Here is a 22,919-nt window from a genome sequence, read left to right as displayed (position 1 = left end):
ACTGATAAGTATGCACTAGATTCACCATTCCCTTAATGATAAGCTCGACCCTCCTAGGAATACTTTCCACATACTTTCAGTATATTCGGATGGTATACAGCGGCTGAAGGTAATGGCTTTCGGCCAGCCAGATGAGAATTTGCACCTCAGTTTCCTTAAAACAATCTGGCATTTTCGCATTGAAACAGTCTACTACTGAACTGTAGCACAGGATTGTCTAGAATTGTTTGATATGTGGTGAAACTCACGGTTCTAGGCACTAACACTAGAGGTCGCAATCCAAACCGTGAGAAATAGCCCCACACGATGATATTTTTACCATCAAATTTCACAGCACCAGGTAACACCAGGCTTACATACATGCATTGGATTACCACATGTTGCGTGATTCCTTTATCCACATGATCTTCTTCCAATGTTCCATTGTCAACTCACAAAGGAACTCTAATGTAAACATTTCGCGACGAATAATACTAAAACTAGCATTATTTTCAGATGCTGAGGATGTGACTGAAAAAGGCGCCCATCAGGGGGGCAAGGTGGGGAGCTCGCCCCCTACAGGAAATTGTACTCCGGAATATCGAAAACCCAATAGAATTTTTAGAATAGTTACAGCAAAATTTGAAATTATATTTGAAATGTCGCTTTTTCTTTCCCCCCTCCCCCGTAGAAGCCACAACATGGGCGCCCTTGGTGACTGAGGTATCCAATGACTTTTGCCAGTGTGCTTTCATTGTACGTTTGACATCGCCTGCTCTTATCACACAATTTTCTCGGTTCCCCTGGTCGGGTTTCATTTTTATTATTTCCCATTCACCAATAGAACGAAACACTGTAGCAGCCAGTACTCAAACTTTGCGAAAATATCACGTATTGAAATGCCGAAATCGATGAACACCAATTACTATACCACTTTCTGGTGTATTTAATTCTAGCTTTCCGCTCATTTCTACTGTTAGCGCTTGTTCTCATGGGCACATATCTTCCTTCTATTACTTATGTGGTTGGTATTGTGATGTCTTTCGATGGATGTCCGGTCATTAAAAGGTCCGGTCCGGTCCGGTCCGGTGTCTGCATGTTATTAACTGAGGTTCATTGAAATATGCTCTTCAATCTTAAATACTAAACTTACCTCTGTTCGAAGCAAAGAAGTCACCTTAAAATGCATAGAAAAATCCGTTCTCCGGACAGCGGTATATTGTACAAATATACGGAATTCTTACATTTACTACGGAAATCAGTACGGATCATACGTTATCCATACGCTACATACTGTACTTTTCCCGCTTAGATGATACACCATGCTATTGTGGGATGTATGATATCTAACAGTCTTTCGTATATTACATACATACATATGTTACATACGTCAGCTATATGTTACATACGTTCATCTGTATGTGAGATCCTGACCACCTATATATAGTTGTTTCGTTCGTGCAGAAGGTACGTTTATTTGGAACACATACGGAAAATATGTATAAACCACACTTTTTCAGTTACACGTTTGCTGCATGTTAAGTCTAAAGACTACTGGATTTACACATATAACTTACGTTTTTACGTACGCCACATAAGTTTTATTTTATCAGTGTGTCATTCTTGATAGGTCGTCTTGAGTAATATATTGATAGAGTGAACATTTCATGTATTACTATCTCAATGTTTGGTTTTCTTAGACAATTTCCTTCCGAATTCAAATCATAGACAAAGCTTGTATACTAGATAGGTTAATATAAGATTTTTATATTTTTTCTGAATTATTCTACTAGGAAACTGTTTGAAGTTATATGAATAAAATTACTCTGTTTTCTTTAAAATCCAGAAATTACTATGTTTTTTGCAGCACAAAGATGTCGCAAGTGTGAGTCGTTTAAATTTCGTCAGGAGGGAACGAAACTGGCCCCAAACATTTTTAACTTGATACTTGTAATAGGCCTACTCGATGAGTTGCATATAGTAGGAAAAGTTTTGAAATTTCACCATAGGAACATGCCTAATTTTGCAGTTGAAAGTGAAAACTCAATTGATCAAACCAAACAGTTAGGACTCCATTATTTTATTTCTAAACCTCCTTAACATTCTCATTAGAACTTGAAACTTTCGTATTTGATTTTAAGTGATCTTATCTTCCAAATGTTAAATGTTGCATGATTTAAGCATATTCAACTTTAATTTGGAACATTCAATATTATTAAGAGATTATTCAGAAAATACGAAGCACATTTAAAAAATCGATAGTTTTTATTCGGGGCTGGAAATAAATGAAGTTGAGTATGCAAAGAAGCATGTCTTATTACTCTGTGCTTACAACAGGGATAGAATCGTCCGGGTGGTTTCGCGTACATGTAAATAGCAGTAAGGTGAAATGCCTACCATAATTCAAAATCCTACCAAATGTGAAGTAAGATCTGTCTATAATTTTTGAACGCCAAAGGACAAAATGCAGGTAACATCCATCGAAAATTGTGTGTCATTAAGAGACTGATAGTAACGAGTGAAGGGAAGGTCAGGCAGTGGTGCTTAGAGTTTCGTGGAGGCTTTCAAATGTTTATGAAAATGATCATTAGCGGAAGACTTAGTATTCAGACGGACGATCTGCTCAAACGTGTTAACGAGCAAGTGCGATTCAATCGCCAGTTTACACTAACGGAACTCGCCAAAGAGTTTCCAGAAATGTTTGCGGAAACAGTGCATCGTATTGTGACTAAGAAGCTGGATTATCACAAACTATGTGCGAGATGGATGCTAAAAATGCTGACAGACATTCACAAAAAGCAATGAATGCAACTGTATGTGATTTTATGGCCTGCTTGCGGAAGGATGGTTGTGACCTCTTTTCTGACATACTGACGGGAAATGAAACCTTGATATCGTACGCCACTGGGAAATAGAAACAACATTCAATGCAATGACAACACTCTGTTTTTTCTAAAAGGAAGAAATCCAAACTAACATCATTAAGTTACCTAAAGAATGTGATTTTGTAGGAGCCAACAATTAGGGCAGATATTTGTTGCTAAACAATGAAAAACTGCGATATTCTAACCAAAATCAGCGGAGAGGAATGCTACACTCTTGAATTCTTATGATGCAAGGGAACGCCCTCACAAACAGAGCTTTGAGACAATTAGAACATTTCGATTGGAACTATTCAAAAATTCACCTTTACAGCCCCGACCTTGCCGCCAGCAATTTCTCTCATTTTCTTCACCTGAAGAAGTGGCTTGCATCGAAGCATTTCAAGGATAATTAAGTGCTCAAGACATCAGTTATGGACTGGTTGCACTCTCAGCGGCAGATCTTTACCAAGAGGTCATGCGGAAGTTTGTGCCACGCTTTGTTCTAAAATTCCTATCGACAATAAGTTGTTTCCTTTCCCTTGCTTTTCAGTGGTTCTCCTAGTACTCTTAAGTTCTAATGCGAAACTAACATTGTAAAGAGTAATGGCCAAATATGTAACAATGCTGTTTAAAATATTGATGTTTATGTTGTTTATGTTATTCAAGGTAGTCACATGTAGTTCAGTGAGAAATTATGGTCCAGGAGGTATAAGGTCGTTCGTTTCCCGCGCTTGGACTTGCTCGTTACTGGGGTTGTGGTAAGAGAGTAGCAAATCACCATCAACCGTACTGCGCTCAGCGAACCACGAGTAACTAAGCTGGCCACTTCCCATAAACGTCACTACAACTTTTCGCGGGAAGTCAACGACGTTATACCTTCTGTACTATAAAAATGATTACGTTTGTGATATGTTTTCTCTCAAAAGCTGCAAGATATTGAATGATTTTTGTGACCTTGATCTGGAAAGGAGGAATTTGAAAGCAGAACAGACATTCGTGCGATGAGAAATCAAATATAAACTGTAATTGTAAGATAGAGGCTCTGGGAGTGAAAAGAAATGGACCTGGCTTGAACAGGGTGTTGATGGGAATGTATGGAGATAAGTTCTAACGAGGATGCATTAGCACAGAGCAATAGCTTGCGTCAGTACACCATGAGTGAATAAGAAGTATCTATGTCTGAGAGCATTATTATCGAGTATCTCGCGAAAGAAGGCAGCAAACCATAGGAAATTTTGAAAATACCCCATGTACAGTTTGGGGAAGAAACACTTTAAAGGAACCAAGTGTATGAATGATATAAGTGGTTTGGTGGAGTGTAGAAAATGAAGCCCATGGCAGACGACCACAGACAAATATCGCCGCAGACAACATTCGTGCTGTTCGTGATTTTATTGAAGCAGATGGGCGCATGACAAGTGAAGCAATTGCTTCTACTTAAGAAAGAGCTACAGCAGTGTTCAAACTACCGCCACTACTGAACTAAACTTTGGTAAATTGCCAGATGAGTTCCTTATCTCTTCGTTGAGGATTAAAAACTTTGTGCTAGTAAGTTTAGAAGAACTTGATTGAATACCTCTTGAACATCCTCCTTACTGTCCAGATTTATCGCCCGGCAACTACCATTTGTTTGGCTAGCTGAAAGAAGCATTTGGGAAGAAGCTCGAAGAAGAAGAGTTCGTGCGCAACGGGATATACAAGCACTCCTCTTACTTCTTCGAGTTGCACAATGAAAATCAGGGCACTATGTGGGGAAGTCCTGTATGTCTCATTTCATTTTGGTTACTCAAATAAAACTAAAAGAAATGATTCCCGTTTATATTTCCCGTTTATGACGCGATCAGACAAAACTTAACTTCTACCTGATGTACGTAGATACAAGTGAAATTACCTCATTACAAAGCCACCTACGTGTGTGTTATCAGTGATTAACATACTTACTGCATCATAAAAATTTACTATATATTTAGAATATTATAAAGTAAACACTACTTATTACCTATCACCTTAAGAAATCCTCAGTTTAAATTTTCTACAATAATATTATAGTGGGGGTACGGTGTTTCAGTGGTAGACAGCACAACACTTGTACTAGAGACACCTGATTTGATCACAGGACAAGTGAGTTTGTGGGAGACAGCTACGTCTCCATGGAGGTTTTCGAAGTTCTCCCGTTTCCTCCAATATTTTCTTTCCATCAATTCTATCATAAACGTTCACTTTAATGAATAGTCCATCTCTTTCAGGCGAAAACACTGTAATGGTGGAACGTTAAATTAAAACTTTTAATTTTACAAATATAGCCCTGTTTCAAAAAGAATATACGCATTTCGAATGAATATATTTATTAAACTTTAAGACATACGAATATGAAATTTTACACACACATATACGAACCTCTCAAGTTCAAATTACAGTTCAAAGTTCAAATTACAGATGTTCAATATGTCCTCCTTCAGCGACACGAAAAATATCACATCGATACTCAGATTCCTCCCATACTCGGGCAAGCATGTCCTCCGTTACTGATGTTATGGCCGTACGGATCCGGTTCTTCAACTCTTCCAGGTACTGTGGGAGTGGTGTTACACACGTTGTCTTTAACAAAACCCCACAGGAAGAAGTCCCAGGGTGAAATCCGGTGACCGTGGAGGCCAGCTGAGACATGCTAAGTCGCCAGCTCCTTGACGACCAATCCAACGGTTCGGTAGAGTTTCATTCAGATATTCACGCACTTGGCGACTCCAGTGAGGGGGTGCCTCGTCTTGTTGAAAAATGAAGTTGTCTTCGTGCAGCTTCGGAAACAGCTAGTTTTGTAACATAGCGAGATACTGCTGACTGTTAACCCTGTTTCCATTAAAGAAGAATGGGCCCTAAACAGATGATCGGGATATCGCACAAAACACATTGGCTTTGGGCAAATCTCGTACATGTTCAATGACTGCATGTGGGTTCTGTAGGCCCAAAATTCGAACATTTTGTTTGTTTACCTGACCACTAACACAGAAAGCCGCTTCATCACTGAACACGATGCGTTGTGCAGAAGTGTTATCATTATCAAAAGCATCCAGAATCTCGCTACAAAATGTCACACGTTTGCGTTTGTCATCAGTACGCAGAGCTTGTAACAGCTGTAACTTGTACGGCTTCATAACCAACTGACGTCTCAAAACACGCCAAATTGTTGTTGTCGGCACTTGTAACTCCTGACTGGCACGACGAATTGATTTTGAAGGACTACGTTGGAAAGCATTTTTAATTCGTGCAACATTTTCTTCAGGAACACGAGTGCGGCCAGGACTCTTTCCTTTACATACACATCCTGTATCTACAAATTGTCGATCCATCTGCGAACGTTCCACCCATTCGGAGGATCAATTTGGTACCACAATCTGAGACGTCTTTGCACTGTAATCACGGAATTGCACTTCGCAAACTGGAGAACACAAAATGATTTCTGCTGCGGAGTAGCCATTTTAAACATATGACGGTTACCAAGCAAAGCAGAAAACTGACATCTAGCGGCTATTAATATAAACTACATTATGTATTCGTTTCTCCAACAGCCGAAGCGAGGCGCAGCGATCGATAGTTTGGACAAAATAATTCTTCGTAATATGTATATTCTTTTTGAAACCGGGGAGGCCCTGGTTCGATTCCAGGCGAGAGCTCATGTGATTCGGATTCCACGTTAATCAGTAGGTCCACGTCTCATATAGCCTCGCTGCTGAACGGGACGTTAAACTCAAAATCAACTCAACTCAACTCTTTTTGAAACAGGGTCTATTATCGTATAATGAAAAACATGTACGAATATGATAGATATACAAAGTATTAGATCTTATTAAGGTGAATAAAATGGTGCGGATCAGTGTAAATTCTTATACAATGTTTTCCAAACAATCGATAAAACGCACTTTATAGCACTCAGAAATAAAGTTAAACTGATATTAAAATATACCTCATCAGGCAGTAGTGTACGGTATGTAAAAAGGGGCTTCTCGCTTTTAATTCTCCTTAAACAACAATATACAAAAGTGAACACTTACCATATCAGTATGTGCATAAAAATATCAAAAAAATATATAAATTTGGGAGCTTTCATTCATTTCTGCCCCGTGATGAAATTCTACGTACGCTACTGCAAGCTTTTTATTAGCAAGAAGGACAATATGAACACACTATAATGAATTAGAGATAATAACCTAAAATCAGCGATGTAATGTGGCATAAGTCCGTGTATTTTTTATAGTACTCTCTATTCTCATCTCAAATGTACGAAGGAACGAGCATATATGAGAGTCAATATACACTGTATTTTGGAAAGCGGTCTAGCTTAGAGACGCACCAACTGAGGAGTCCACCGGGTCCTGACGCCCCCAATCTTTCTAATTCAACATATTGTACACTTTCTCAATAAACTATACTTGTTTAACAAAGAAATGTTTGAAGAAGCATGAATCTTTGATCTTAACACTTCATCTGTACTCTTATAAATCAATCTAGTTCTATCAATTTTGTCTGAAAATACACGTATAGGTGGAAGTATTTATATAATTACTTATCGTCTTTTCGAGTGTAGACTAAAACCCGTTCAATACTATAGACGTAATGGCTTGCAGTATTAGACCCCTCCTAACAAAAGATTCTGGGTATGCGCCTAGTCTAGCGTATACTCCTACCAAAAAATCTAGTTTTACATTATAGATTAAAATTATCAATGAGCTTTTAAACTTTTAAATATATTTCAATCAATGTTTCCACAGTTTTAAATGTAGTTCTTGTCTAATACTCAATACAATCACAAATTTAACATTCTTGTACGTATTTCTTCTCTCTTTCAGGTTGCGAGTGTTTATTATTTTCTAGAACGTTTAACAAAGAATATGGAATCTTCACAAGCCCTGACTATCCGAAGCCATATGACGACAATATCAATTGTCTTTTATATTCATTTATCGGTGGGAAGGACGAAATCGTGGAGGTCACATTTCAGGACTTCGACGTGCAGAAGTCCCACCTGGAGTAAGTACCATTTTCACAACTTTTTCTTCTGTGTTTTGTTAAAGTGGCTGATGTTGAGTATATTTTATAATCTTGGAATGAAAGAAAGATTACACTGTAGTTCCCTATAATCTAAATATAAAGTATTCTTCCATATAATTGACAAGGCGACATTAATATTCAGAAAATTTAGCACAATATTTTAGCGAATATAAAGGAAAATAACCTGCTTTCTGCTTTTATCCTAATCTGGAAGATGTTTGTAAAACTAAAATTTTCAAAAACATTATACGTAATTATTTTCATTTCATTATATGTAAAAACTTTAACGTTGAAAATTTTCTGAATAACAGAAATTACGTTGAGATCATGAATAGTTAATTTGGGTATACAAGCTAATCTCACATTTTAAAGGCTACTAAAGCAAAAGGCATTGCAGATAGAAATAGACCATGGGCCAAGGAGGTGATAACTTCCCTAGGGAACTTTTGCTACTATTATATTAGAAATGTTCCTTAGGGTCCTTAGAATAAAAACAAAAATAGTTGTTGGCCAACATATAAGTGCAACACCTGGTTCCAGGGGACTCTTAACCCATTAGCACTTGTGTATATTTACAGACACGGATGGAATCTTCTTCTTCTTCTTCTTACCCACATTTAGCCTCGGGGTGACAAGAAGTGAAAATGAAATCTTTAAAATGATCGATATTTGTATCGAATCTAGTGTTTTCGGTGTCGATAAGCTGATTGGTGAGATTTCCAGTAATATTTAAGCTTAAGTTTAAACAAGAACGGGCATGTTTAGTCAGCTCGCCCAGACTGACTTCCTGAACTATACTGGGCATCAACCCCCTAATAACTCCATAGCGATTTCCCGAATAAGTAGAACGTAGAGTAAAGATGGTGAATCTTTCTCCTGTCGACAGATTCAGATTACCATTTGTTACGGTATGACTATTCTCTTATTCCACAAGGAAATACTTTGTCGAAAGTTTCCATTAACCTCGGAGATAAAGAGAACATCATACGTCATCATAAGTAATCATCATACGTTGCTTTGTCTCAAGTCCGAAGGCTTGAAGACATCTTATTCCAACCAAAGTTTATTTACAAAAGGATTTTAAACACTCCAAAATGTTCGAACGTCGGGAGAGGTTTTACGACACACACCCAAATTTAGCAATTCCATCTCCAGACTCGAGGTATCAGAAAGTGAATCTTCAGAGATTTTTGAACATATCGACAAACACAACAACAGTTTCATGTCAACTGACGGAGAAAAGATTATTTGTATCTCGGACTCTCTACTCAAAACTCCACCTCGAAAAACTGGCCGCACAACCACAATTACGTTATATCGACTTGACCGTCAATTCTATTTCGTGAATGAAGAGATGAAAACAGTGTTACATGACTGGATTCTATGACAACAAACTATTTAATTCGAATTTTTTTCTGGGCACATTGACGTAGTAACTTTTATCTATTTACAGAAATTGATGACTGTTAGTACATTCACTGAGCACTCAGTTCTTGACTGCTAACGTGTTACAAGGGACAACTTCAGTCAATCTTCAAGCTTTACATTCGGGTGTATCCACTTCACAGGGTTACTTAGTTAATGAAATTCGAGATTATCAAAACCTTTACGGAATACTTAAATGCAGTGGCGTACACAGAAGTTCGTCAATGTGGATCCTAACCTCCCAAGTTCATATAATGCCAGGTATTTGTATACATATTTTAAAACGGTAAATGTTTATTTTTGCATAATATCTTGTTCAGGGGGATTCTCAGTACACGTGGACTTTGAAGTCGGGTGCGTCTATCAACCTCCGCTTACAGTGAAGAAGACAAGACAAGACAACTATGCTTGTGTTTAAAGCTCATTTTCGATAACAGTAAGAGCGTACTCGCACGGACTGATGTGTCATATAATGGCAGTCGAATCTCGGCCAACGGAACACATCCCGATCACCTGTTCCTCGATCCTAGTTAGTGTATAAAACAGAACTAGATTCAGTGTCAGGTATATACTGCATGAAGGAGTTACGTGTGTAGGTGTAATATTTTCTCAAATAGTATTCAAATTAGAAGTGGTAATAAATTTCTACTATTTCTGGTATTAATAGAGATGTTAGAGTGGAAATTGGATATATTCTTGGGACACTTAATTGATAGAAGAAAACTACTTCTCGCATTACTATATTATCATTTTTAATCTATATTGACGAATGTTCAAAACGAAAGCGGTATATTTCTGTCATTCCCGGCGTGAATAGCGGTTAAGAGTCAAAATGGTACTTGTCCTTAGGATACTAAATGAACTTACGAAGATTCTTGCTATTTTTTCTCCTTTTTATTCTATATATCAATGTTGAAACCGGAAGTTGCAGTGAATTTCTAACACCTCCGGTTTTAATAGAGAGCTAAGAATGGAGATGAAATGTGTTCCTATGACGCTTAATTGATTGTAGTAAACCGTTGTAGTTCTACAGTGATCAACGTTAAAACCGGAAATGATCTACAATTAGCATTTTTGGTTTTAAAATGGCCGCCTCCATTAATAAACTGAGGTTCCTAACTTTTGATACTTAGCATTCTGGTCAAAATTAATAGTGATCTGTCGAGTAGCTTTTTTTGTTGTTGTTGTGTGTGTCTCTCAGGCAGATGGACTGACAGATACCCAAACAGAGTAAAAAATATAAAGGAGTTTTGGTAAACCATACGCCTTAAAAAGTTACAGAAATTTTGTTTCTAAAGGTGTATTCTATCTTTGAAACGACATGCACTACACTGAAGCAAAATAGCGGCTTTATAGTTACAAAACATATTTTACGTACACTAGTACAGTATGCGGCAAAACAAACAGTACTAAAATCACATCTTCGACATTTACCGTTTTATTTGTTTTACAACATGCTGAAACATAAGAAATGTTGTCAAATGGATGTCAACTAAACGTTACTTAGCACATATTGTAAATTTAAGAGGAATTGCACCTGTACAGCATGTGTTCAAAATTACGTCGCGCACATTTTTCATAGCAGAACTGTAGATCGGTGAACATCTTAGTGAACATCGGTTGCTGGAACGACAAAACAAATGACCGAATTTTCTTTCTTGACTCCAGTATAGTACTGTGGGGTTATCTGTTCGGAAAATTGCTTCCTTCAGTATATCCCATATGAAGGCGTCTGCAGCCGTGAGATCAGGAGAGTGGGAAGGATATGGAAAATCCCTTTCATGGGAAATCAAGTGATGTCCAAACTCTTGTGGGCAGAAGGACGAGTGACTTTCTTCCAGTGTGGGAAGTAGATCCGTCTTGCTGCATCCATTGTTGTAACGACAGATTTTTGGTGCGGCACGAGCCGCGCAAATCATGCAAGAATGCGTCAATAATCAACTGTCGATTAAGAGTCTTCATCCCGGCGAAATTAAAATACCGCTAATTTTACAGGAATTATGTGATATCTTCAAATAGATAAAAGATAATTGAAATATGGAACAAGAGCGCCCTAGACAATATTATTTTGCGTAAGGTACCGTTATCACAAGTCGCCTAGTGGCTTTCCGTTTTCAGCTGTTTAGAAACGCGAAAATAAATGCCGATTTTCAAAATGACTCGAAATCGAAAGCAGATAAGCGAGTCGTAATAACGGTTTCTCATGTAAAATAATATTGTCTAGGGCGCTCTTGTTCCACATTTCGATTATTTTTTTTTATCTATTTGAAGATATCACACAATTACTGTAAAATTAGCTGTATTTTAATTTCGCCGGGATGAAGACTCTTAAGGTAGCGATCGACACATGGCTTTCATCACTGAACCGTATGGTGCTGATGAAATCTTCGTGTGCCATAGTTCCAAAGCAATACGGTAGACATGCGCGCCGCCAACTGCACTCTATGCTACTCCACACACAACTGAACACACATGTGTCGATCATAGCTTATACCACAATGCAACTGCACGCCATCCGTATGCGAATTTTAGTACTGTTTATTTAGCCACATGATTGTGCGTTGTTCTATATACAGTAATAATAACGTAATCATAACGGTCATTTCTTTTTTATTTGAATATATTTCAATGGCACTTCAAAACCCAAGTGTCCATTTAATTTTAGTTATAATAATGTGATTGACTTGCTAAGGAGACATCTGTTATATAAAGATAAAACTGAAAAATGGCGTACAAAATTCCAGAAGATTCACTTCCTTCATTTCCGAGACATTTCTTTTTAAAGCTGACGTCTGATTTTCTTAGTTTTTCAAGGGTGCAAGAATGAAAAAAGTGTTAATATTATTTTCTTTGTTACACGTGAAAAAAGTAACAGAAAAAGAAACAAAAGATTTTTCTTTAAAAAAAGAAAGAAGAAAAAGGAAAAAATTGTTCTGTTCTTATCCTGATTGTTATGCAACGCGCAGAAATTCAACCGAAATGGTAGTCACGTGACTTCTTGACAACTGACGACCGATTGCCACTGAGCGTGCTTTACTTTATACATGTCACAGCTTGAACAGGAAAAGAAAAAAAGTGCAACTATGCTTCTTTTTTTTTATCTCTTCTACTCTAGTTCTTCTTCTCTTGTCTGTCGTTTCCTTTATGTGTGTGTGTGTTCTCGACACTGCTTCCCTCTAGTGAGTGAAAAAGAACTCGTGATTTCTGCTTCTTTATACAAAGAATAGCCTTCTTTTGTGGATCTAAGAACCTGTTCAATGTAAGAAACTTTACACTTTCCCAACGACACCTATTCTTAAAAGTGTGAAAAATATAAGGAAAAAGGTAGGTGGCTGAAGCAAGTATAAATTTAGAAAGTATACGACAGTGTGTGACAGTAAAAAGGAACATTGTTCTGTGAAAAACTTCCATTTTACAATGTTGTAACTCCAGAGTGGGCAACTTATGGCACGCGTATCTAATAAAACTCGCAAAGGTGTAATATATTATCTTTTATTATGAATAATAGAGTAATATAAATTGAACAATAATACGTGTTTGTAAAGTTACTCTACTCCTATCATACAGGGTGGCCCAAAAGTAGGTATACAGTACAATACTGATCAGCTCATTGCATTTTATATAATTTCTTATTGTTATCCTCCAGGTAGACTTAGTTTCTTTATTATTTGTTCTTAATGTGTTCTACTTACATCTTAAGCTTGGAAGAGCCGAACCCATAGACTAGAATTGATCAATGCAGGGGTGTATACCTACTTTTGGGCCACCCAGAGTAAAAAGTTGCAGGTTGATTTTAAAAATAATAAAAAGGGGCTCTTTGCCACTTAGTTACTAAAATGTTCCCCGATTACCTATACCGGGTGTCGCAAAATTCTTTCCCTGATTATAAACATTCATAAGCTATAAAATATGACATGGACAAATACTTTTTGTCTTGAATTGCATATAACATATTCAAGTTTATATATATATACGCACTTACACTTTTATACACACTTACAGGGCCCAGTGACGTAAAAACAGTGGAAGCGGACACCACTTGAAGAAACATGTACTCAAATCAGGAGAAAACCCAATGTGTCCTCTCGTATCACGAGACACAGTCACCAAAAACAGTTCAGAGACAATTCCAGACGACATACCACGGACAGCCGCCAGATGTTTAAAGCATCACGAAATGGCATGCTAAATTTAAGGAACAGTCAGCGTCAGTGATCTTCCTAGAACAGGCAGGTTTGAATCAAGTGCGCAGACAATTCAGATAGTGAGAGATTAACTCGTGAGAAGTCCCAAGAAGTCGGCAGTGAGAGACGCCTCTGTGAGAAGTACCAAGAAATCAGTCCGCAGAGCCTCATGTGAGTAGCAGATTCCTAAGACATCAATGCACCGCATTCTACATAAACTTCTTCTTTTCCGTACGAACAAATTCCAAATCATGCAGTCCCTACAACCAACGGATTACAGTGCTCGTTATGACTTTGCCTGTAGTGTACTGTCTGAGATTGAGGAATATGTTGACGAGTCTTTTTCTCAGATGAGGTCACATATCATTTGAACGGTGCTGTCAACCGACACAATGCTAAGATCTGAGAGTCCGAGAATCTGTGTTTGAGACCGCCAGATAAAGCCGTAAGCTGAACGTATGTGGTGCGGTCTTACGCGAAATAAAATCATAGAACTTTTTTACTTAAATGAAAAGATGATAACAGCCAATACCTATCTGAAAATGTTGAAGTTATTTGTCGTGCCACAGATTCAGGACATTTCGGACTTAATTTTCCAACAAGGTGATACGCCACTTTATTGAAGGTTAGATGTCTGTGCCTATTTGGATACTACGTTTCCGGGAAAATGATGGTGTACATCAATTTTGATGGTCCCATTCGAGTGATGGTCCCATAAACTGGCCTCAGCGATCACCGAACATGAAACCACAGGATTTATTCCTTTGGTGTAATGCCAAGGACTAGATTCACTAAACACCAGTGAACGGCATCGTAGTATTATGGCTCAGAATTTCTGAGGTCATAAAATCCATTCATCACGTAATATTAACCAACACATGGATAGAATTGGAATATTGCCTAGATATCCTTCGGGCAACGAAAGGATCACACGTAGAAATTTATTATTCATGTACAAAAGAACTTGAATATGTTACATGTAATCCATAATACAAAGTACCGGTATTTATCTATGTGTGGTATTTTGTGTTTTATTAATGTTTGTAATTAGTAGAGCAACCCACATAATGCTTTATTTTAATTTCAATCATTGTTTTACATTAATTGTGTATAATGTATAATATTTCCTATACATTAAATATTCTAAATATCTTCATCTATTTATTAATATTTTAAGCAAACAGTTTCTTTCATATTTAATGAACTCTATTTAATGCATTGTAAAGAGATATGCTTTACTCGAGTCAGTTTTTTTTATCACTTGTGTGCGCCTTAGAGGTGCATGTATATAGAAAGCAAAATTAAAAGTTTACACCAAAAAGTATAGAAAGTGCTTAAGCTCAAGAGGTACACATAACGATATAGCGTGGAGTTCTTGTGCACTTTTTGTAAATTTTGAATCATCATACATACAATTCTTGCCCACATGATTTTTGTACCGGAGAAAATGTCTCACTTAAGATGTTCACAAACTATGTACAATACCACTAATATCACTCACATAATATAACATTTGCTATTCAGCATATCTGAAGCCAAATGCTGCAAAACAATAAGCAACTTGTTTGAAGTTTGCTAAAGTATTATTTATACACCACACTAAAATAGGTTACGAATAAAAAGTTAGTCACCTTCATCTATGTTACTCTCAGTCCCTCTGATTCCACCATCACAACCTTGGTTAATTGCAAGTTTTAGGTGAGTCTCGGAAATTTTCTTCTGTAAAGCACGACCTCTTCTAATTCAAAATAGAACTGAGCGTAGAAAAGGTTCTCTTTACCAAAGCAGATGATGAAGGAACTATTATTTTCTTCCTTACCAGCTTACTAACAAGGGAACATCGTACATTGGCAGTAGCATTGTCCAATCAAACAACGTGCAATCGATAGAAGAGTGAAGAAAAGTGAGAAATCCAAAGTTTTACGGGCCGACACCAAGAAACACAGGAGATACAAAGGAAAGAAGGATCTAAAATCATGTGTAGATAGCAATGCAAAAGATGCACTGACACAGAAAGAACTTCAAAATGATTAAAATAATCAACATGACATTTACACAACAGTACGGTAAGCAAACATTGTACCCACAGACATACTCAATAAAATCATATGTAATGCAGTGTTGACAACTGAGCACAAAATGAAGTCTTGTTAAATGGCACGGAACATAAATTATAATATCTAGCAAATCTAATTATGACTAGAGCCATACCTGTGAAGTCGTAATGTACAGAGTTGCCAACGTTTGACGATAGGCCTATATGAATTCCTGTATGATTTTTGGATGTAGAACAGTACATATAGTGCAAGATTGGAAATGTAAACCAAAATATGAGGCCACAAACAAAAATATAATCACTGAAGTACGAAAATAAGGAACGAAGCACAGTGTCGAAGCAGTTTTCCCCAAGTGGAAAATCAGAATAGTATCAAACACAACACACAAAACTGAAATGAGGCATGCGCTTGGATTGACAACTGATTAGCAGGCTCTTTTTTCTGATGCACGTAATATTGTATGACTGTATGTATTCTTCTACATGCGAGATTCATATAGGAATTCATATAGGCCTATCATCAAACGTTGGCAACACTGTACATTACGACTTCACAGGTATGGTTCTACTCATAATTAGTTTCGCTAGATGTTATAATTTGTGTTCCGTGCCATTTAACAAAACTTCATTTTGTGCTCAGTTGACAACACTACATTACATATGATGTTATTGAACATGTCTGTGGGTACAATGTTTGCTTACTTGATTAGTTTAATCATTTTTCCAGTGTATCTTTTGCATTGTTATCTTCACACGATTTTAGATCCTTCTTTCCTTTCCATCTCCAGTGTTTCTGGGTATCGGCCTGCAAAACTTTGGGATTTCTCACTTTTCTTCACTCATCTATCAATTGCACGTTGTTTGATTAGACAATGCTACTATCAATATAAGATGTTCCCTTGTAAGTATAGGTATCTTGGTGGAATGTTTCTGCCAGAAGAATAGAGCAAAAGTAGAAGACAAATTTTCTCCCTACACCATTGGTACATACGTTGCTATTTCTTCTATTGGAACATCAACTGTCGAGAAACGTTTCAGTTCACCTGAAGTAAAGATGGAAGAAATTTTAGAAACGGCTAATGTTGGATCTAAATTCTGAACTTCCTTCCAGAAGTTTACAGCTGGTTGGCGTTCATTCATATGGGTTTCAAGTTTTTTTTTACATGAAACACCAGAACTTTGAACCATCTCAAGAACTGATGACAGAAGAAGACAACCCTGTATTGCATCAACATTTTCTGATTCCAGGACCAGTATTTATTTACAAAGTCCATCAGAAACTTTAGCAATAGCTCCAAGTTGAAACTGAAGGACTTCATTTTTAACCAATTGTTTTAACTTTGTTAGAGCAGCACTATTTTCTTCATCTTCTAATTCAATCCAATGTTTCACTGCATTGAAATTAGTGTTGTGACATTTTCCTGCCTTCAGCCATGTGCCCCAGCGAGTTATTACAGGAACTGGAGGTAGATCAAATATTCCTGTTTCTTTCAAGCAGTCCAGTATTCCCTCCCTTCTGGCTGGTGTTTTCGCTAAAGCAGTATTAACTGCTGCAATGAATTCATAAGCATTTTTAAACAAGAATCTTACTTCTTCGGTACGAAGATGCAACACATGAGCTCAGCAAGTAGAATGTAAAAGCTGTGGTGCAACTCTAGCTAGTCGTCTACCAGTAGAAAGCATGTTTGGTGTACTGTCCGTTATCAAAACAACCAAATTATTCCTGTGAATACCAACAAGATTTAGTGTATCAAGTACTACATCTACTATAACATCAGCATTACAATGTTTAACTATTTTAGTTTTCATAAGACGGGGTTTTTGATTCACAATACCTAATGGAGCGACAAGAATATTCAACAAGTTACATTTCTTAAATCTCTAGTTTCATCAACAACCCTATAAACGGAATTTCCCTCACATTTTGATTTAGTTTCCTGGAGATCTTCTTCCTCACACTTGACGAGGTAAATTCTCAGAGTGGTTTCACTGGGAGCTGGTTTTATCGATGTAGCAGATACTATCCACTGACGAAATTACTCATCTGTGAACACATGAAGTGGAATACCTGCAGAAGTAAATGCTTTCACCATTTCTTTTATATTATTCTTGGAATCTTAAATACGGTGCCATGCTTGAGATATAGTGCTGGTACGTATGCTGCTAGGGCCGCTTGAAGTTGAACAATGCCATTGTCTGTCGCTCTGTTTCCAAGATCTATGTTTAAAACTTTCCACATGTTTTTGTACAATGGACTTCTTTTTGGAAATTAATACTCTCCGAACATAAGGTACACAAAAATTTCCCCTTTTCAGCAACAAAGTAGTCTGTAGGAAACTCACGAACTGATGTTTTTGGCATTATGAGGTTACTAAATTAGATTTACACGTCTCTGATTCAGGGCGCGTACTCACTATAAAATCTTTAAATGTTACCGTACTTCAACTTTTTCCCATTGAACTGCGCAATTACACTTAGAAGAAAACTATTGTTTATTTATTGTTGATTGAAAGTTTTCTTCCTCTTTTCCTTTTTTCTTTTCCCCAGTATAAAAAGTTTCACCGAAAAGGGTACAGAAACAAAAATAACCTTTTCATTGTTGTATTATTATGTTCTCAAAGATTTTGCAATGTAAATATTTGTTTCAAAAATATTAGTACAGTATCTTCAACTTACAGTTAAATAGAATTTTCCAAAAATTGTGCTAGATATATTTTAAATTATGTTTTATGCTTTATTCTCTAAAATTATTCTTTTAATATTAGTATCTAAAGTTTCTAGTGGACCCTTAGACAACCACAACCATGTTCAATCTACCAATCATATGTGTAAATTGCTGTTACGTTCTTTATGTTTTGGGGTTGCCATGGTATTCAGGAAAGCATTTTGGGACACCCTGTATTTATTTACTGTGGTCCTATTGCATTACATGTGTAAAGAGCTGTTTCTTTTCATCCGAAAAAAAGCGGGCTTAGTAATATTTCTTGGCACTTTGATATGCTTCAGTTAGTCTCGTCATTTAAAAAGTTATTACACATTGTATGTTACAATTTCACTATCACTGTGTTCTTAATTTTCACAAATTTGAAGTTCTGTTTTTACTCTATTAAGATTCAGTCTACCCAAAGAGATTTCACTTTTATAATTATTCTCTCATATTGAAGTTGCATATGGAGAAAGATTAATAAGCTGTTATTTTGTAGATTTTGAAGCTTGCAGCAGCACATATTACTTAAAAAATGAATGTATACGTTTTCTTCTGCTCTAAATTGCTTTATCTTCTCAGACTACAATACTTACTTAACCGAACACTATGCTTATTGGAATTCATCCATTTTTTACAATCATTATTTTTAAGCCATAAAAATTGGACAAAACGTTTCCATCCAGAATAGTTACAAAGGACGGCATCAATTTTGCTCTTTCAAAACTGGACTCTCCGGATAAAAGCCGGGCATCTGGAATTGTAGTAATGTCATAGGAAATACTGTTAATTAAATTATATAACGTAAACGTTAATTTCAACTTTTAAAGAGTTTCATATATGTGGAAGAAATTTAGCGTACTGCTTCACAATTATGTTATAAATGGCATCCACAAATTCCTGAGCTACAGTATAAATAAAGGCATTAGAAACAATAATATAAAAATGAAAATATTATAAAATCCTATCTAACCCATATTCATCTAGCCATCCAAGAGAAATAACAACAAAAAGTTATATTTTACTCTGTGAGTTGTACCGTACACTAATTGCAAAAAATATATGTGAAATTGCTACAAAATTTAAAACAAAAAAATGATAAACAAACAATCCAAATTGTTTATGCACGATTGTGCAGCAAAAAATGTAATAGATTTCTTTTTACAACTATAATTTCAAAATTATAGTTATTTTGAAATCGCGGTATGAGCTTGACCTCAAGCTAGAAATACATTTGTATCACTACTAGATAAAATTACTACTACTAGATATTCCATAAACTAGATATGCGAGGGCTTGGAAATTTTAGATTTGAAAAACGAATTGTTTTTCCATGGACCTTTTTTTTTCCTTCGGAAATGTACTATTTAAAAGAAAAACATTTCAATTTATTAATAAAGAAACGGGAGAACATTGCACAATTTTTTTGCGTTTATAACACGCAAAAACAATTTGAGGGGGAAGAAAGAAGTGAAAAATATTCAAGAAAATTAGTCATTCGATAGACAAAAACTTGGAAATATCGGCGGACTTTGTTTTTTTTTAGTTACAATTATTTCTTTGTAAAGCTATTGGAGTAATATTTAACGACCAAAATGTTTAGGAAAAAGAGACTAGTAGTTTTAGCCCATGTAACTATTGTGAAAATGTAATGGATTTTATTCCACGAAATTATAGTTTCAGTTAGTAATATACCTTTAGAGCTAGTTACAGATTCTATTAGGTCGTCTATAAAGGATTGAGTCTTTTGCACACGAGGTGGCGTTAGTACTTAAAATCTCTGGAAATATGAGCCGCAGTGGAGCCTACCCCACTCTATTAATCCGTGCAACCAAAGTTAGGGAAGAGCGTATGGACTATTGGAGGTTCTGTTGCCAAAGGCTCTGCAACAGACACAGCAACACTGCCGACAAATTAGAACATCTAACAAGTCATAATTTTATAATCGTAAAATATAACAGAGGCGTATGGTTTTCCAAATAACAACAATAACAGGGACATACGCAGGAATTTATTTGGGGAGTGGTCTAAAGCATTTCGGGACGAGTTCAAATACAATTTGAGGCAAAATTATATATACATTTCTAAATTGCCCCTAAAAGTAGACTACATTTACAAAAAAAAGTCGGGATTTTGGGGGGGTCCGGACTCCCAGGACCCACCCCCTGCGTACGCCCCTGACTTGGAATATTGGTCTGTCAGCTCTTGTTGCATGGATTAAAACAGTTCACTTCTCTGAGCGTCGCTGAACGGTTCGGTCACTAAGAAGAACTGGGATGTGCATTTGAAAACTAAAATAGAGTTACCAAATTAAATATATTTATACTTTTAAAATAAAATACAATTTCAATTTCAGACTATATAAATAAATCCATATAATAACTAACAATTTCAAAATCAAGAGAAAGAATAAACAAAAAAATATAATTCTAGAATAGGTGCAAATTACGATTAATGAATGTACAAAGTATACTGTAAACGAAAAGAAAATGAAGTTAGACTATACGTAAACTATTAACACGTCCAAATTATTGTTAAATAGCAATTTGCGAATTTTGTCGCTCGTCAATCCTCTCTTTACTTCTGTACGGCTATATCTGGTTCCCATTTTTAAAAAGTTATCTCCCAATGAATGCTACTACCTACAAGGTTGGATTGGAAAATTCGTGGCCTAATCTACAAAATTAGAAAATATTTGGATAAGTTATGTTTTATCTTTGCACTTAATCCCTCTCGACCGAGATACATTTACGCTGTTCCTCCGGTAACAATTCTATACCACTTTTAAAAATTAATCCTCGAGCCTGAAAAATATCCGTGCATACCACTTTTCAACTCTACATCCAACGAAAATTGCTGACCCCTGAAAACCTTTTAAGGTTTATAAACAAGTGAAAGTCCGATGAGCCAGATCAGGCGCATATGGCGGGTGCAGCAACAGTTCGAACCCATAGGAATGAATTTCTACCATGGATGCAAGGAACGTGTAAATTATATATAAGTATGCATTAAGAAAAATAGCTTTAATTATATTGAAATCTTCTATAGTTACTGTCATTAACATTTTACCCTTTATTATAATGATATCTATATATTAAAACGTTGGGTTTATATGTTTGTCTAAAATCCTTCCGACAATAAGATCTCGGAAAATCACAAGTGCTAGAAACATGCCGTTTTCTCTGATCGATTGCAAATTTTGTGTTGATTGTCCAGTTCTACTTGAATATTTTAAAAAAACGTTATTTCTTTATTATTTTTAGGGGTACAATGGAAGTGTTGAATTAAAAAAAAAAAAACCAGCGTATCCTTCGAGTTATACATTTCCACACCACATAATTTTATAAAGGATTGTATATCTTTCAGGCGTTTGTTTCAAGCCAAATTATAATGAAATACGAAGGGTAACCATTTCTCCAGTCTAAGATGATCTTTATTGTTTGGAGTGTTTTGCCCAATGAACACCATATATAACTCACATTATAATTATTTGTGTATGTAATGTATTTGCTTATTACGCACTCCACGCAAGAAGAAATAAAACACTGATGATGCATCAATTAGAAACTCCAAGCGGAAGTAGGTTCAAATCTTGCAAACGGTGCAAGATATTAAAAAAATACGTCTAATCGAAAAAATCTTTCCTTTATGGTACCCCTTGCCGATTTTTATCAAGACGTCTTTCACTTGTGTCTCTAAAGGAACATATACAGATGTTGTGAATAGTGACAAGGAGATTCATGTTGTTATGTGAATGCTGCGCTCTGTAGAGAGCGCAGACTCAGCTAGTCTTTTTAAAATTTTGGTACAAAGTTTCAATTAGTTTTTCCTAAGTCTTTACATAAACTAGATAAATGTTCTCAGTGTATGATAATTTATTTACGTACACTATGATCTATTGGTTAGGAAATTGTCTTAGTCCATGGCAACCTGAGACGGGATAGATTCTGTAACCAATGGCGATCTCGGAAATAAGAATTATAGGTTTATAGTCCGTGCTCATAGCAGTCTCGGGAGTTGGCATTAGGATAAAACCTCGTAGCCCACAACGGACTCGGGAGAAGGTATTAGGATAGATCTCTGTAGCTCAGACGACCACAGGAGAAACGTATTGTAGATTATCGATCATCACTGCCTCTGATAACTTCTTGGTCCCGTTGTTCGCTTATAATATAGCCGTGCTTTTGGAGCGAGGACCTGTAGAGGGGAAGTCGGACTTCGTGGCTTTCCCTTTTTTTGTCTCTTTCTGAAAGGTACAGTTTCCTCCTGTCATCTGCCACCGTTTGGTTATAACTATAAAAGCATGTGTTTATATTTAAAACATGTGTCTTATAGTACGTTAGGATGTATGGATCTTGGCAGTATACTCACCTTAATGTGCCAATCACCTTTAAGAATCGTTTAGTACGTACCTAGTGACGTAGATCTAATGGCAGGCTGAAAAATGGCACATGGTCACCGAGAAAAAAGGAGCACATGTGGTTTCATAATGTTATTTTCAATTTTGATCTTCAAAGGCTCAATACTTCTTAGATAACCTGATATGAGGGAACGTAGACGAAAAACGTATATTGTAATAACCCGCACATGACTCTGCTTGCTAACAATTAATACGTGTTTGTATCTATTAAAAAAAGCACTACGTGCGTCCTACTAGAAAC

At 36.4% G+C, this 22,919-nt stretch overlaps 1 protein-coding gene across 1 annotated transcript in view; it reads left to right on the top strand.

Moving 5' to 3' along the window:
* LOC145662927 (suppressor of lurcher protein 1-like) overlaps nt 1-22,919 on the top strand; it is a 2,696,516-nt gene that overhangs the window by 948,507 nt on the left and 1,725,090 nt on the right. Inside the window, exon 4 of the mRNA XM_081728947.1 lies at nt 7,688-7,868. Coding sequence (XP_081585073.1) covers nt 7,688-7,868 — 181 coding nt within the window. The remainder of the gene's footprint in view (nt 1-7,687; nt 7,869-22,919) is intronic.

Source organism: Thermobia domestica, chromosome 10 (genome assembly GCF_964235325.1).
Source record: "Thermobia domestica chromosome 10, izTheDome1.hap1.1, whole genome shotgun sequence".
Classification (NCBI taxonomy): Eukaryota; Metazoa; Arthropoda; class Insecta; order Zygentoma; family Lepismatidae; genus Thermobia; species Thermobia domestica.
The sequence above is the reverse complement of the archived record's forward strand: the minus strand, read 5'-3'. Positions and strand labels throughout refer to the sequence as shown.